At 29.4% G+C, this 18,096-nt stretch overlaps 1 protein-coding gene across 2 annotated transcripts; it reads right to left on the bottom strand.

Moving 5' to 3' along the window:
• Nucleotides 1-278: 278 nt before the first annotated feature.
• LOC107444603 (meiosis 1 arrest protein) lies at nucleotides 279-14,876 on the bottom strand. 2 transcript variants are annotated; one of them, XM_016058815.4, is made up of 7 exons: nucleotides 14,379-14,876; nucleotides 12,372-12,506; nucleotides 10,835-10,975; nucleotides 7,772-8,102; nucleotides 5,766-6,040; nucleotides 3,955-4,110; nucleotides 279-468 (listed from the first exon to the last, which is right to left on the bottom strand). In XM_016058815.4, exons 1-7 carry the CDS (start codon nucleotides 14,745-14,747, stop codon nucleotides 319-321), a joined length of 1,557 nt encoding a protein of 518 aa, XP_015914301.2. In that variant the 5' UTR covers nucleotides 14,748-14,876; the 3' UTR covers nucleotides 279-318. The 2 variants fall into 2 exon arrangements, with proteins under 2 accessions (XP_015914301.2, XP_042897025.1); XM_043041091.3 differs by lacking the exon at nucleotides 10,835-10,975.
• Nucleotides 14,877-18,096: the final 3,220 nt, after the last annotated feature.

Raw genomic sequence — 18,096 nt, 5'->3', positions numbered from 1 at the left:
AATAAATATTTTATATTTAGTAACTTAATTGTTTTGTATTTTTCAATTGAATCAAACCATTTATACGACTGTTTAGAAGTGAAAATTTAAAAATGTGCAATAAAAATTAACTAAAACTTCTAAGCTATACAAATGAAATATATATAAACTACATCTTTTTAAATCTCTCTTCATAACATAAACTAAATTGTCTGAACTAGTAAGTATTTATTTTCATTAAAACTATTGAAAACAATACTTAAGTTCATGATGGTTATTAAGAGTTAAAGAACGAGACGTAAACATTATATAGGTAATTTAATATTGAACTATATCGATTTATACAATATTCTGGAGGAATTTTTTCTTGAGAAATGTCGACGCTGTCATGAAATCCTTTCCATTGTTTGGTTCCGGAGAAACATTTGAAGCTACTTCCGCAACTGGTACAACTGTACATTTCCTTCGTTTTTTCAACGTTGCTTTACCCTAAAAAGTTTTGAAAAAAATGTCCTTATTTTTCATAAACAACTTATTTATAAATTTCCTTTGCTAAAGTCAGTGATCTGCAAACAAAGAACAGCATAACAAAACATTAGCTGCATAGAGATTAAATCTAGTCCAAAGTTTTTGAAATTAACTTTCACGTTACTTTCACGTGATGATAGTCAAGAATTAAATTAATAAAATGAAACCCGATCGATCGGTATTCTTGTTATAATATTAGAGTTGAAAACAAAACGTTAGCTGTACAGAAAGGGATAAAGTTTATTCTAATAAAATAATTCATTGAATAGTCCATTCAAAGAAATATTTTGATTCAAATTGTAATTCAATTATGATGTACAATTAGGTGTATTTTGACATTTATTCTTATTTTGTGTATTTATTCTTCTGATTTTATTACTATCTGATTTTCAGAAATTTTCAAACAATATCGAGCGTTACGGAAACTTCATTTTGAGAACTATTAATTATGATCAAATGAAACAAAACACTTTTCTTTGTAATCTAAAGTATAAATTTACTGTATAAATTATTCTGTTTTTTTTTTTTCCTTCGATGTTGCAGTGGCGTGCATAGGTAGATGGTCCAGTTTTTCAACTGAAGAGGGTCGCCAAATAGCGAATAAAACACCGAAACTAAATATATTATTACTATTATTAAATTAAATGTTTAAACAGGTAAATATTTGGCACTTACAAATACTTTACGAAGAATAAAGTAGATTTTCAAAAAAATTCAAATAGCGGAGTTTAAAAACATAAAAATTTGAATGCATTACATTAAAAAAAAAATTATATATATATATATATATATATATATATATATATATATATATATATATATATATATATATATATATATATATATATATATATATATATATATATATATATATATATATATAAAGAGAGAGAGAGAGTAGTTTTTGAAGACATTTAAATAAATATCTACTTAACGTGATTGAAATTTTTATCATTGCCCCATTGCTTTTTTAATTAATTTTTTCCCCTACCAGTGATTAGAGCCCTCAGAAGCATATAACCAAGAACTTGTCCCGAGAATCCACAACACACACATCTGCACGCCACTTCTTTCTTGTAGTTTTCTGTTAATGTTGACGAGATTTGTTTTAATGTTAGTTGTTTAATATAAATACTATTATTTTTTTATTTTTAGTATTTACACATTTCGAAATGAGTACAAATCAAACGAAGAGATGACGAGATAAAAAAATGAATAATCTTTGAGAATTTAGATTTAATGATAGGATTTTTACATATTGATCGACATCATTTAAAAAATTTTAGATTGATTGCAATCTCTTGGTGGTTAATGAAAGACACTTGACATTATAAATATACACAATCCGAAGCGAATATGTGATGAACAAATTTTCCAAGAGACTAAATACTTTATCCAGTTCAGATACTAAATATTTTAAACGGGTTTGATGTAGCTAAAAATTAAATGAATAAATGTTTATTTAAAAATCCGTGAATAAATTTCAAAATGAGTTTAACATAGATAGAAAAAAATTAAAAAAGTAAGAAAAATTAAAAAAAAAACGTGTTAAACGTGTTTTGACGGAACTTGGGAATCAGAATTTATTACGACAATGGGTGCGACATGAATTCCATTTAAAATATTTGATTTTTAAAAATATTTTACTGTCCCGCGTCACGGACAATCAAGTACTATAATTTCTTTTAAAACTTAAGGTTTTAATAACTAGGATTTTTTTTTTCAATGTATTCTCATTTGGTACAAATATATTTCAGGTGTTGATACATATTTAAAAAATATTATTTGATTAAACTGCTATCAATTTGCTAATGTCACGTAACGTGTACCTGCGAATCGTACTGTAGAGGCTGTTGGTTGCGACAGCTGAGATAGCATGAAAAGCCGAGGTAGAAGGATCGAGTATTGGATCGAAGACTGCGACTGCTAACGGCAATACAGGAGTGACTAAGTTAATACACCTCTCACATTCAGCACTCAAAAAAGTACGGTGATCTTAATACAGCTCCCCCGGCTTCTCATAAAACAGCAATGAATCAACTAGTGGTATCCGTTCATCGAATTCTATCACAGATATAATTCTGGTGGGGGAGTACTGTAGCGTATCTACCACTACAAAATTACAACTACAATTCTCTAGTATATAAGACATGTTAACTCGATTCTATGTTGGGGTACCTTTTCATAGATGAAGGTGGACATTGTCGATAGCTACCAGCCCCACATTGGTGACCCGGCCGTGTTGTGAACATGCCTACCTTGGCAGTAACGCCCACTTCGATATGAACACGCCTATCTTGACAGTAACGCCCACTTCGATCTGGAAACGCCTACTTCGATGAATGGTTCACATTGAACAGTTGACTTGCTACTTGTGACTGCGACATTGTCCACCTCCTCGCACTGTTGCTACTCAGTCTCATCACGATTACGCACAACGTCAGCTTGCATACACTCGACTGCTAACTGCAACACCGGAGCGACTACGACCGTGAAGTTAATACACCTCTCACATCCAGCACTCAGAAAGTACGGTGATCTTAATACAGCTCTCCCGGCTTCTCACAAAACAGCAATGAATCAACTAGTGGTATCCGTTCATCGAATTCAGTCACAGATATAATTCTGGTGGGGGAGTTCTGTGGGGTATCTACCACTACAAAATTAAAATTACAGTTCACTAGTATATAAGACGTGTTAACTTGATTCTATGATGGGATACCTTTTCATAGATGACGGTTGACATGTTCTATAACTACGACTAGCCCCACACGTACTATATAGCGTTTTGTGAAGGTTTTCCTTTTTTTTAAAATTTTTAATATGGGTTTAATATGTTTGTTTTTTTAAATATGGAATAAAATTGAAACAGGCTCAATTTTAAAACTGAGAAAAAACTTCATACCATAACATATTTCACTAGTTTTTTTCCCAAATGTGCAATTAGCAGGTTTTGCAATTCAATGCCCTTGAGCCGCAGTGACTCAGGAGATAGAGCACCCAATGAGGTGATCCAGGTTCGAATCCCAGCGGTGGTTGGTTGATACGAATTCTGTTCCCGACTCTCACCGACCACAGTATAGAAGTAAAATATCCTCAGAGGTAAATAGATCATGTGTTGGAGTCTCCTTGCCTTCGAGGTAACCATGGAAGGTTTTCCTCTCCATGTAACGTAAATGCGGGTTAGTTTAATCAAAACGTCCTCCACGAAGGCTATTTTATCCAAATGCTCGATCCAGGAGTTTCCTTGTCTTCTATATTGGGTGCAAAATTGCAAGGCTACGGAGGTGAAAATTGCCAGTCGCAAACTCAGAATTGTGTCAGCTGTTCAACGTCGGTTATAACATCAAATAAAATTGAATACCCTAAATTTGGAAACCTGAAACTATTTGAAAACTCGTGCTTATCTTGAAGTGTGCAAATTTATAAATATATAATGTTATTTACCTCGTCTTTGTTTATAATTGGCACCACAAAACTTGTAGATGCTTTAGATTTGTTTTTAGAGAAAAATGACAAGAGATATCGATAAAGTCCGGAATTCACGCTCACAGGATTGTATACATCTCTTTTCTCTAGCTTCTCCATGGATTCCTTGACTTCCTGCATAGAAAAATTAATTAACTGGATACCAATAAATTTTATTACATTTTCATGCTTAAACATATTTTTTTTTTAAGATTAAGATTCTTTAACTGTAGTTTTAGCTTTTACTTTATTGAAAACATACCAACACGGTATATAGTCTGTTTAAAAGAACATTTATTTATTAGCTAAACATGTTGAAACTAATGACAGATCTAAAAGTAATATGTTTTCCATAACAGCCATGAAACACCCCCTCGTTCTGTAAAAGTGATATTTGTTCCAACAATAATTTAAATAATGCATGCATAGTACCGTTTTCCAATCTTACATTTTTGTTTCAACTTAACACTGACTAATAAACTTTCTCAATCTTCCTTAAATCAAGCAACATCCAAGCTAATTCCTTTAATATCAATTTCAACACATGAATTTTAACTTGTTTTTTGTTTCGATATATTAAAACTTGTCGAAGGAATTCCAGATAGTTTTAATCTTGATCAGTTGACGTGCTCAAAGTCAAAACGTAAATATATTTTCTGCAATTGATCCACCGAAAAGTCAAAATAATTATGTATTTGCATAATTCGACAAAAGCTGCTTTGCAATGGAGTTATTCAAAAATGTTTCTAAATATGAAGGGAAAATTTGCATTCAACTAGATATTATTATTATAAATAATTATATCTAGTTGAATATTATAATTATAAATAATTTTTTTAAAAAGAAAATTCACCTTTTTTCTATTAATTACACTGGGGAACAAATGTTTTGTTTAATTTATACAAATACTTGATCATACCTAATTCGGGGGGGGATTTCACATCGAAAATAAGTTTTGCTTCTAAAGTTACAAATATTTTTAAAAGACAATGTTGATCTAGTTTTTTGTCGAAATAAGCAATTTTAAAGTCCTTATATTTAATAGGGGTCGTATAAAATGTTTTAATAAACTTCTAGAAGAGTTAGATCATATCATTAGGATTAAAATTGCATATGGACCCATTTGTGGAAACGTCGGTGTAAGAGGCAAGGGTCGCTTCCCTATTATGGCCTGCACAGAAATACATAGAACAGCTCATTAAAAGGAAGCTCCCCTAACGGCGTATGATGACATTTCCGGGTATAAGTTTTATGCAATTCTTCTTCTTCTGATGTGTCCTAACTCCCCCAAATATTTGTCACAACAACTACGCGGCCCTGTCATAAATATAGATTTTAAACTTATACATTTAGCCTAAGATTTATTCTTAGATTTAGCCTGGAGAGACCGATTGCAGATTTGAAATCAGTGATGTAAAAATACCCAAAATCCATTAAAAAAATCTCATTCAACGGATGAAAAAAAATTTCTGATGTTATTAATTCAATGCAACTTATTTATTTACACTTTTTTTTCAAGTTCGTAATTGGTACTCGCAATTTACGCCTTTTTTATTCTTCAATGCAAATTTTACATTTCATTGTAAAGTTCATGCCATATTAAATAACTACGATTTTATAAAAACTACGACTGATAAAGTAAAACTGAAAAAAAAAATTATAAGAATTTTAACAGTGCAGGCGTTAATTTAAAAATTAGCATATACTCAAATCTAACATTAAATGAATATTTTAAAAATATATGTTAAAGATATTTTTTTAAGGAAGTAAAGTGAAGTGGGAAAATTTACCAGCGTCAGCTCTTCAGGAATTGCATTTGAGTCAGATAGAGTTAGTGGAAGTAATAATTCCTGGGTGACAACGGATTTCACGAGCAGTGCATTTTTAGATGGAAAAAGCACAAAGTGGCCAGCTGGTATCACTTTATCTGTAGTTCCAGATAGATTTATGCGCTTCTTGGTTAATAAAACCATATTTTTTTCGTACAAGTAGTTAACAATAGCTGTGAATTCTTGCTCACATCTTTCTAATTCGTCCCAATCCAGTTTCCAACACTGAGTGGCAGCTAAAATAGGAAAACTCATTTTTAATGATATTAATTGGGTACTTGCACTTTGAGAAAAAGAAGATCATGGCTGGTTGTTGATAAGCAAAATAGCGTGTTTAAGTTGAGCTAAGATTCTTTTCGTAAGTTAGAATGTTAATTAACGTGAAGTTAATTGAATACAATGCCCTATCGTAAATAGAATTCATTATTTCTCTTTTACGTGATTTACTTAACTTAGATTTATTATTTGTTTTTGTATTTTGTTGTAGCTGTGACATATTTTTGCTTTGTGTACCTGGCAACTTCGACGCATAATTAGTTTGTTTATGTTCTACATGACTTCGTGACGGTCTTTGTGTTAAGTAAGAGGTATTGTGAAAGAACTGAAATATTTATGAAATAATCATTGTAAAGGAATGTAGAATGCGCCACTTAAGATAATTGATACGTAACGGGCTCGACTTACTCGAAATGGAATAGAAATAACAGTTGCTGACGTAAACAAATGTCACGTTTCAACAACCAATCAGTTTCGAAATACCCACACTACGTCACATGCAGATATCCTCTGAAATTAAAACATTTATTTTTGAAACATGTTAAACTACAAATTAGCTCTATGTCTGACACGGAGAAAAAAATCCTAGTAAAGTTACGGAACTGTATCATAATGGCATTTTTTGTAAAGAATATCATAGTTCTGGTTAATAAAACCAAAATATCCAGTATTTAAACCATTCTTTTTGGTAATTTTTCCATTCATACAGTGGTGATTAATTATAGGAAATTCTGGTTTCAAAAATTGTTGTTTACATTACCACACATCTTGCCAAAAATAGAAAGCTGAAGAGTAAAGTTTACCAAATAAAACGTTTTTGTCAAATGGTTTTTTTAATAAATGGTCATGCTCGAAGAAAATTACTAAATTTTGTCTCATTTACCAAATTTTATCACTCATTATAAAACTATATTTCATTGCTAATTTTACTTAAATCATTAACAAAGCCTTTCAGTAAAAATTAATGAGCTTCTGGTATTCCCATAACGAAAGAAATCCGGTAAATTTTACCATATTCCGGTAGTTTTTATCACGTTTTTTCTAAGTGCATACATATAATTATAAAAGCAAAAGCATTTATATAGTCGGGAAATATGTAGTATTTCAATAAAACTACTAAATTAAAACAAAATATTGAAATATTGATATTTCTATGAAATAAAGATGGGGGGGGGGGGGATTTTAACTATAAAATTTACTTAAATTCAATATCTATTACATCTCTTCATAAGTACTAATAAAATATTTTTTCAATATCAATTGAATTATAATCTAAACTATATTATGAAATAAATTAAATTATTTTTTTAATAATTAAATCATACAATGTAACGAAAGGAAGACTTAGGTTTAATGTACTTTTTGAATGAAATAATTTTAATATTAATTTTACATTGCCTGAATTAAATATTTTTATAAAACCGTTGTATGTGTTCAGTATTAAATTTTATAGTTTGCTGAAAAATATGTCACATACTACTGTCAAAATGTAAAGCTAAATGTTTCCGACTTAGAAAGAAAAAAATACCATATGTTAAAGTATATATTATACAAGAATAAATTATTATTATTATTATTTTAGAGTGCTTTATAACCAGCAGAGTTAGTTGTTTCTTAGAAAAATGCATCGTAGTTAGCCTCTTTAATATGGGTTGAGGAGACATACAACTCTCCATAAAAAATGGACATACTTGCTATAAAGGGATGTCCAAAAAGAAGAGATTCGCAAAGACCTTCTCTACGAACAACGGCTACTGCCTCCAAAGTAAGCACAGGCACTTTAGAAATGAAGTTTTGTTTTGAAACAGGATTTGCTCGTCCAACTTGATTCGAATAAGTTGAATCTACGGCGATGCTAAAGTGTCCATGCACAGGAAATGAATCGATATTCAGAAAACATTCCTTGAGGTCACAGCGTAAGTTGTATTTGTCAACAACAATCCGTAAGTGATCAGAGTCTGTACTGCAGTCATGGAGCCAGCATTTCATTACATTTTCTAGTTGATAAGAGTTAGCATCGACCTGTTAGGAAAAGGAATAAAAAAAATCTCAGGTTTTGAAGTCAAGTAAAAACAATATGGTAAAACAGCTGACAGACATCAGTTTTTTTTTAAATCCTTATCAAAAATTAAGCTAATGAAAAATCTGTGCATTACACAGAGAAGGAAGTTTTGGCAGATTTACCGTACTGTAAGGTAATGACATTTCTGGTACAAAAAAAAAACGTAATTCTTGTTAATAGAACCAAAATAAACGATATTTAAATTATTCAATTGGTAATTTTTATTTTTATAAATGGAAAAATATCTGAAATTCTGGTTTTCAAAATGATAATTTTTAGTACCACATATTTAGTAAAAAATTCAAATCTGAAATATAAATTTTATTGAATAAGTGAGTTTTATGCCATGCTCTAATGTATCGTGATAAAATTGCTAATTTTTACTATGTTACTATGTTTACCAGTTACCATTATTAAACCATATTTTGTTATTAATTTTACCAAAATAACTACCAAAGCACTGCGGTAAGAAATACAGAGATTTTTGGTTTTTCCATCAAGCCAGAAACTATTTAGATATCATCATATTCTCGTAGTTAATATTTAAGTGAAATGAAAACAGGTTTAAAAAATCTAACTAATAATTAATGCGGTTAAGAAGAGCACAGGAGGAATAAAATTCATCAAAAATCAATTTATTTATCTGGAGGAACTGAAATACATCCGTCTTTCGCAAGAAGCTATCTTTTCCGCTTCATTTACAAAACCAATTTGTTATCGACCAGTTTTACGGTGGTCAAGGAGCTGACCTCAGGTCATAAAGATCCCGGTTTCGAATCCCGCTGAGGGCATTGGATGTATTTCGCTCTCTCTCTCTGTTCTGTCTTTCTTTTGTTGGGGGTGACGTTGATCCACCCATGTGATGTCCTCGAAAAAGAGATCAACAATACCACCCGATAAGTACCACAGCACAGTATAATTGCCAAATGTGGTTGGCATTAGAAATAAATATATAATTTTTTTTCATTCCTCCCTTGCTGTTATTGATTTCAATAGTGGGTCTGAATTTGAAAAGCTTTATTTCTCCGTTAATTTGTGTTCCTTAATATTAGTAGCTTTTAACTTAATTTTTACAAGGTGTCTGTAATATATATCAGCAGCTTAAAAATTTTATTCATTATACCAATCTGAAATAATATTTTTTATGTAAAATAGGACATATCGGGAGAAGTACAAGCCTACATAACGGACAGTTTTAGTAATTATTTGAGAATCTGCTGTTGCATATATGGAAAATTCCTACATTATTAAGCCCTTAAATATATCTAGTGAATATAAAGCAATTAAAAAAAAAAACACTTAAACTTTACGAAGAAATTGAATTTAGTTTATTATGTTTCTCATTAGTCATAATTCAAATATTTGCTTATAAAAAGAATTTGCGCAGCATGCAATACCTTTGCCCCTTGAAAATGCAAGTTGTGTACTAATTTATGATAACGGGGTATATTTAAATTTTTCGAAATCGCATTTAGCTACAGGAGCGTTACTAGGTTATAATTCAAATGCTCTTTTTTCTAATAAAGGATGTTTGCAACATTTATTAAGTAATTTTTTTTTTCGATTAGTGCATTTTATTTAACACTAGATTGTCAACGTAAGTCATTTCGACTGCTTTTAATTTCAATTAGAAAAACAATGATGTATATAATGACGCAATTTCTTAGAATTTTGTGACTTTTTTTAAAACATATAACTTTTTTATTGTTAATATTTACTAATAACTTGTTATATAACTGTAAATAATATGAAATATGTAAAAAATTAATTTTAAACAAATTTATTTACGCATTCATAATCCAGTCATTTTGACAGCTTTTGGGCAATATAGGTATATACTAATTATCCGTCTTTCTAGTGTTAAATAATTAATTTAAGGATTGTGAATCATAGATGAGCTGCCGGAAATGAATTAGTGTGCGTCACTTCCGTTTAACTAAGTTTTCCAAACTCATGCAAATAAAAAGTGTTACCCATAAAATAAAATTTAAAAAAAAAAACAGGCTTGCAAGTTCTTATAACTCTTTAATATAAAATTGTGACTTGATCATTTAAAAATTTAAATTTAGTTAAAACGTTTAAAGATGTGGTGATCACGTGAATGGGCTTTACTGAATGAGTATTTCTTCCGTTTACAGCGTTTTTCAGTCTGATAGCAAAGCATACTTTTATAATATTTTAAATATATAATTGTGAGTTGGTTATTTAAATACATAAATTCGATTAAAACCATTTTAATCCAATAGTGATCTATGGCTTATCTAGGTAAAGGTTTCTTCCCAATACAGTGTAGCTAAATAATGTAAAGGGGAACTGATTTTTCTATGTAGAGATGAAGACGGCTCAAACCTTCGATCGCTCTCTTACCTTAATTATTGGGACATTATTTTCCAGTCTATCACATTCCCCTTTTGGGGAATCTAAACCAAGAAATCAAATCTGCCATAAAAAAAAAGTCTATTTTATAACACAAAATATTGTCTGCTTTAACTACTTAGCATATTTAAGGTTAGGCCTGTTACTGTTAGAATTAAGGCTTTGTGTGTGAAAATCTGATAATTATATCAAAAATGATTCAGGAGTTTCACCTTTTTTAGAACATTGTAAGCGAATAAATATGATCATTATATTCATAAAAATTATTTTCTCAAAGTAAATATGAATGTAAATCGAGTTTGTGCTTTATACTTACTTCGATAGCATGTAAAAGACTGTTTATAGTATTTTCTACATCATTGTCAAATATATTTTGAGAACTATGAGACTGAGTTTCACTTTTCGATTCACTGCTAGTCATTGAAGTATGAAATAGACGATTTCTAAGCATGATCACCTGTTCAAGCCAAAGAAAAAAATAAAGCAATGAACAGAAAATTCTCCTTTCTCCAAAATTAAGATAAAATTCTCATATTAATATACAGAACTCTTAGCAAGCATTGTTTCGCTGTTGTAAAACAAGAATTACAGAGGTAAAAGTAGTTCATCTTAGAACTAAAGTAATATTATTCAATGGTGAATGAAAAAAAAATATTTTACAGATAAATTAATAGTAGGCAAAAATATTTTTCCCTAAAATATTCTACTCTTGTAAACATTTCACGTCTGAATAATCTAAGGATTAAGGATTTACAATTCCAATAAAATTTTATTGTTGAAAATTTTTATTAACATAATAAAACTGCTTAGAAATAACGGCACGAACTTTAACTAACAGATGTCTTCTTATACATTTCACAAATTTTTTATATATTTTTGGCCCACTCGCGAAACTTACCAGCTGATTAAAGGTTTTAGCGCTAGGCATTACGCTGTTAAAAATTATGAATCAAATTACGGTAAAAAGCACCGGTACTCACACCGGTACGTTTTCCATACAGAGTAGATTTATACCGGATCATGTTACGGAATGAAAAAATTGATATACCATGATTATTACACTAATAATTACTTTAATATTACGGAAGCACTCCATATACCACGGTTTTTCGAAGATTTTTCACCAAGGAAGATAAAATAGCCACAGTTTAAGTATCTTAACACTTAAAGCTAAGCTATAATTTAAAATTTTATTTACCATCTTGGCCTGAAGTTTTATCTGGGCTTTGGAACGAACAAATAACTTAAATATTTTAAAAATTATTAAATTTTTTTAAAAATTATTAATTTTGTGACATTTTTCCCCCTAGATGAAAATCATCTACCTTATTCCCAGTTTTTTTTTTTTTTTTTCAAATTTTTATTATTTATTTTATTTTTTTAAATAATGCGGAATGGTAGTAAGTTTTTAAATATTAAAAATTTAGACTACAAACGCTTTCCATTTTCAGAAAACTGTGGCTTTTCTCCCTACTGACGCTTTGCGTCATTTTCAGAATAAGCATAGAAAGCGCTGGTTATAGATAGACTAAACTTGACCGAACAATCATGAATAACTGACGCAAACTGACAGCAGTTATGAAAATAGCATAGTAATCGCAAAAAAGCATTATTTCATACGACAATGCGGCCTTACCTTAAAATTTGAGAGATTTAATATTTTGCGAGTAAAAATTGATTTCGAGGACACACACACAAAATGCCGATATTTTATACCGTAATTTGATCTGGAATTTTTAACAGTGTGATAACTAGTAATTAATATAAATGCAAAACTAAATTCGAACTCTTGCGTGTGAAATATATCCATCTTGCGGAAAATTTTTCTTCGAATTTCTGGTCTTTTGACTTACATTGACTTTTCTAATGTATCCCAGTTCTATGCTTTGAAGGGACTCTTTGACTTGTTTAGTGAATCTCTGTAGAGGTTGAGCGGTGAAAAACACCACCTGCAGTTGGGGCCATTCTTCTTTATTTAATACTGCTCCCTACAAGAAAAAAAAGTTTTAAAACAAAGAATTAAAAAGTTTAAAAAAATTAGAAGAGACAAAAATAATTGCACGAAGGAACAAAGAAACGATTACCACATTTATTCACAGGCGTTAACATACCATTTTATGCTAAAAGTTATGCTTTTTTTCCGAGAATTCGTGTAAATTTTCTCATCATTTGTTTTATAAAACTGTGTGACGTTGCAAAATTTTATATCAGTTGAAAGCATATTGTTACAGGATAAGGCTGCACTTAATCAGGAATCGTTTAAATTCCGATGTCATGAATTTTTTACTGTTCACTGAATTCTTAAAATATCATTTTTATATGGTGTATAACATCAGACTTTTTTTTTCTTTACTACATCGCAGAATTTATTGAATGTTCAGTTAAAATTTCTATAGTGACTTTTTCTTTCTTTCTTTTTTTTTTTTTTTTTTTTTTTGATTTTGGTATATTATATTATTTAGCTACATTCGTTTAAAGACTAATATAAATAAATCTGCCAAAATTTTAAAGTCTTATAAATATTATGGACGTTTAATTCGATTTCACAAGAAAATATACAAATAATTCATATTAAAATTCAAAACTAGTTTTTAATTTTCTTGTGAAAAAAGTTTTCAATTAAACTATACTTTACTATTAAAATTATTTAAAGAAAGCGAGCTTTATTTAAAAGAAAAAACTTCCTTTAAAACAAAGAAACATATTTATAAAAGATGAAAGTGTTAGTAAGAATTCAAACTTCATGCAAAATGCCCAGACTGAATTATAACGTTTGAAAAAAATTAAAAAAAAAATTTCTCAATGTTAATCATATTTTTGGACTTCTTTGCGGACATTGCTCATTGAGGGGCAAAGGCTGCTGCCCCTGATCCACTACGGTTTTCTGCTTAGCTCATTGGGGTAATAAGTACAACTGATAATGTGATAATAGGCACCTAATATGCAAATGTATGTACTGTGCTAAAAGCTTTTTTTACGGAAACGGAATAATACCGAAATGTGTATAAATCAAGTCTATAACGGGATGTATATGTTTCATATTTGTAGAACTTCTTTTAAAAAAGAGTACCACCATTCATATAAAACTAAATAAAATAGACAAGTATCCAGTGAGCGAGCAAAACGATAGATCCGGAAGGTATTTTAAAAGCAATTCCAGGGTTTGGCGAGTGTGTAAGCAAACAAGTTAAAATTTGTATTATTATTCCTTTAAGCAAAATATTTTATTCCAAGCTGATGAACATAATACTGCATTACATAATATCAAATCGATTTGAAATTAAGCATGATTTATAATTTAAAATATATACAAATAAATAAGATTTATAAATATGTACAAGAAAAGATTATCTAATTCTCCAAATGACCTTATTTACAATCTTTTTTTCATTATATTTTGTGACTTTCTGCTGTACAAGAGAAGCATTCATAAACACTCTCTTTTTAATCTGGAAGAATTTTCAATTAGCATTCTATTAAGTTTACATGCATTGTATTAAAACACATTTTAAGGGTAAAATAGGTTTCTTTTTTATGGCTTCAAAAATATAATATCTATGAATACTTTAAAAAGGTGTTTGTAAGAAGAAAAAAATTAGCAGTTTTTAGAGCATAATTATTTTTAACAAATACTTCAGTATGTCATTTTATGATTTAAAACTTTAAAAGAAGAAGTATTTACTTTGAAATTTCAACATTTATTTACAATAAAACTCAACAGAACATTTAAAATTAAAATTTTTGATTTTGTCTTTCATTCATGAACAAAAATGATGTTCGAAATCATTTTTGCCTTGTGAGTACAGAATTGATAATGTACAAAAATTTACAATAAGATAAATTTAAAATTCACTACTTACCTGAAAATATGTTTCATATTGCTGTATAGCATGCTGTAGGCATGTAGATAAATCACTAGTTTCAAACGTCTCTGACCCAGTAAATAAAGTATGAGTACTTTTCATGCATTCTAAAGAAAACTGAAATTTTGTGTAATTCTGTTTAAGAGATTGAAAGGGAAAAATACATTTTGTTCTACCAGACAAAACATAAACGCCTAAGACCGAAAATCGAGAAGAACCTTTCATTGATATTACCAAGATTGTGGTATCTTGCAAAACCTGACAAATAGTAGTTATATTGCTTATTGACATTGGCGGAGTCAAATCAAAAAATATATAATATGTAGGTTGCCGTTGAAATGCTTCCCGCCATTCTTGTTTCTCCATTTCTATTTTGTTTTATAAATGAATAACAATAACAGAAAACGATATTTTTCGATAAAGTTTCATTTTTCTTGTAAATAAATTTATTTTTAGCAGACGATGTTTCAAACATTTCAACGATGTTCAAAAAGCAATTCGCGAACGCAACGATCTATAGAGGGCGTTGTTATTTGAGACGAATGACTGCAAGCGGAACAGCGCGATCATCAATTGCACTGCAGATTTCTTCAGTGTGGCATGATAACGTTTCTTCATTATTGTAGCTTATTAAATTTAAAAAAGAAAAATGTTCGATAATCTTTCTTATGCATGCAAAAACAAAATGGAATCTATTTTTTTTTTCTTAGAAAAGGAACATCCAAAACAGATTGGAAAAATATTTGCAAATAAACAGAAAAAAATAAGTATCTTATGTTCTTATTCGAGTTAAAACCTAATGTTTGCGAAATAACTCTGCTAAATTTAATGATCTAATATGAAAGGTTTATTTAAACTTTACATTCCATACTTTTCTGATTCATATTACTTCAAACAATAAAATATGTAAAAATATACAGAAACAAATAATGTTACATCACTTAATTTAAAAAAAAAAAATTCAACAATTTTTATCAAAAAATTTAAAGTTTCGCTAAGAAATTGTTATCTAAAAATTAAAAAACTCTAAATAAAAAATGCTTAAAATGAAAAAATTAATAAAAAAATAAAAAAAGAACGATCCTATAAATTCCTCATATTGAAATAATTTTTTTTCTTCTTTTTTTCAGTTTTAAAGTTTTTAATCAGATGTAGGAAATCAATCTGTAGAAAACTATCATCAAATTAGGAAACAAGTTATTAACAAGTAAATTCATAACACTTACATGCTTTATAAATCCGGAGGATTCCAAAATGAAATGTTCTTTGAAATCAAAATGAAAATTAAATGAAAAATTTTGTTCTCAAATAATATATGCATAGGTTATCTCTTCATTAATCTCAGATGACATACCACACAATAATATTTTATAATTGTAAGATCTCGATATCAATTTCAATATGTAACTTAAAAACAGAACGAAGTTCTAGTTGAAATTAATCATTCGAAATTAAAATATTTACCAAGTAAACGATTAAAATTTATTAATGATCAACACAAATGATACTATTTCAAGTGATTTGGATGATTATTTATTGTTGTTCTCCGAGTTACATAGATATAGAAATATAACCTATTCTATAAATAAGAAGAATACCATATAACTTTTACAGTTCTGCACGTTCTGAAATAACATTTATTCATTGAAATGAAGTAAGCAATGTGTGTGGACTTAAATAACTTCACTTTAATTTATAATGAATTACAGACAAAAAAATTTATTTTACAGTAATACATACATCATACATCTGTAACAGTACGCGATCACGAAATCGGACGCCATCGATTGCAAGTTTGCTGATATTAGAAAGGGAAAAAAATATTGAGAAATTGCTCTTCAAATGTTTGGCGCGTTCTGTTTCAGAATCATTTACCAATGTTCTGTGTCATTTTTTCAAGTTCTTCTGCCTTTTCCTTAGAGAAGTTTTGCTTCTTATTTGCTGTTGAAAAAAATCGTCCTACTACATCAATGATTCTGATAGAACTGAATGAAAACTTAGTAAATAGTAATCTGAAAATACCCACCCAGTTAGAGGGCGTATTCAATCATTGCACTCGCCAATCTATATTATACTTTTATTTTATTTTATTTTTGTGTTGAATTCTAGTTTTTAATTATACATTTATTTTCGCAAAAATGAAAATTGGCAAGTCTCGTTAATGTTTTAAATTTAATAATTAATTAATTATAGTATATGATGATTTCTTAGATTTTATTGTGCAAATATGTGCTGTTCGTTTTTAATTTATTTGTGAATTACTATTTATGTTCAAAAGGACACAGCTTGTTAATAAAACATTTTGTAGAAATCCATACTTTAATAACTCTTTCCAAATGCAATATTTTTTCCAGAAAAATTTATTATATGATTAAAGATCATCCTGAAAATCATTTTAAAATTTATATAATTATATAATACTTTGCACTTAATTTTTAGCTATGAGAAAAAGATACCACTGAAGAAATAAGCAGCTGATAGAAACAAAAATTTCCATTTTTCTTATCGTTCTATCTCTAACTTTTGCAACTTTGAAGTTTATATTGATTTCAAGTCATCAGAGAAATATTTTAAGAGTTTCCACTCAAATGCCAGATCATATAAGAAGACGGCACGTTTTACATCGATGTCTATCAAAATGGCAGCAGTCTGTGAACACTAAACTAAACTTTTGAAATTTTAATTGAAATAAAAGTAATAAGATTTTTTAGTCAGTGAAAATGTTGAGGCCCCTTAAACTTTTACTGACTAGGGTCTCAGCTTCTCATAATTGAGCCCTCTGAATTCAATATAGCATTTGTATATGATTTGTAGTGGTGTCAAGAACAAACATTTTGGACCTAACTCGAAATTTTATTGATTTAATTATTAATAAATTTTAATCGATAACATTTGCTAAATATTTGAGAGAGGTTTGTCGACTGCTGGCAGGGTTTGAAGCAAGGATCTCTGGGATCATAAGAGGATGCTCTAACCACCATGGAAAAAGGATCTACACCTCAACCAGGATGAGTTAAGAAACTTTATTGAGTGGGTGCAACTCACATCTTTATTTTGTTGATCCAGGCAATTTTTTATCGAATCAAGGCAAACTGTGGAACGAGACGAAATATTTTAGTGTTCTGTCATGAAATGATATTTTTGCGAATTCGACTGTTGGATGTCATGATAGTTCGAAACGTGGAGTCAATTTATTAAGTCGCAGATATTTTCTACTTGTGAAATTCTTCAAAATAGTACCAACGCATTTAAGATGTAACTTTTTTTTAAAGGGCATTAGAATGTTGAGTCCCAGCACCAACCTTCCCAAAAGGTTCCAAGCCAACATTCTGGCTCCTATAAAGTGTTTAACCACTAGAGGGAAAACAAATTGACCCCTTTATTTAAAAATTTCAAAAGCTCCTTTGAATTTAACTATTAAAAAATTTTAACTCATGTTTTTCTACTTTTTCCTCTAAACAAAAATAAGGGCACACATAAGTGATCGCAAAGCTCGAATACGCCATCTGGGGAGAAGACATGTTCCATGCCTTTGATCTTCCTCCTCCTTTCAGTTATATAAAAATGTACCAGGATATTTTTCCTCTTCTTGACATTTTTCCTATTTAATTGTTAAAAATATTTTTTCAAATTTCATGACGCTTTCTTTTAGAGCTATGTTTAATGCAGCTTTAAGTTCCATATAGTTTCTTCCCTTAAAAGATTTCAATCTACT

Source organism: Parasteatoda tepidariorum, chromosome 8, assembly GCF_982258835.1.
Source record: "Parasteatoda tepidariorum strain Cologne lab strain chromosome 8, Ptep-v5.0, whole genome shotgun sequence".
In the NCBI taxonomy this organism is placed as follows: Eukaryota; Metazoa; Arthropoda; class Arachnida; order Araneae; family Theridiidae; genus Parasteatoda; species Parasteatoda tepidariorum.
This window is presented reverse-complemented; position numbering and strand designations above follow the sequence as displayed.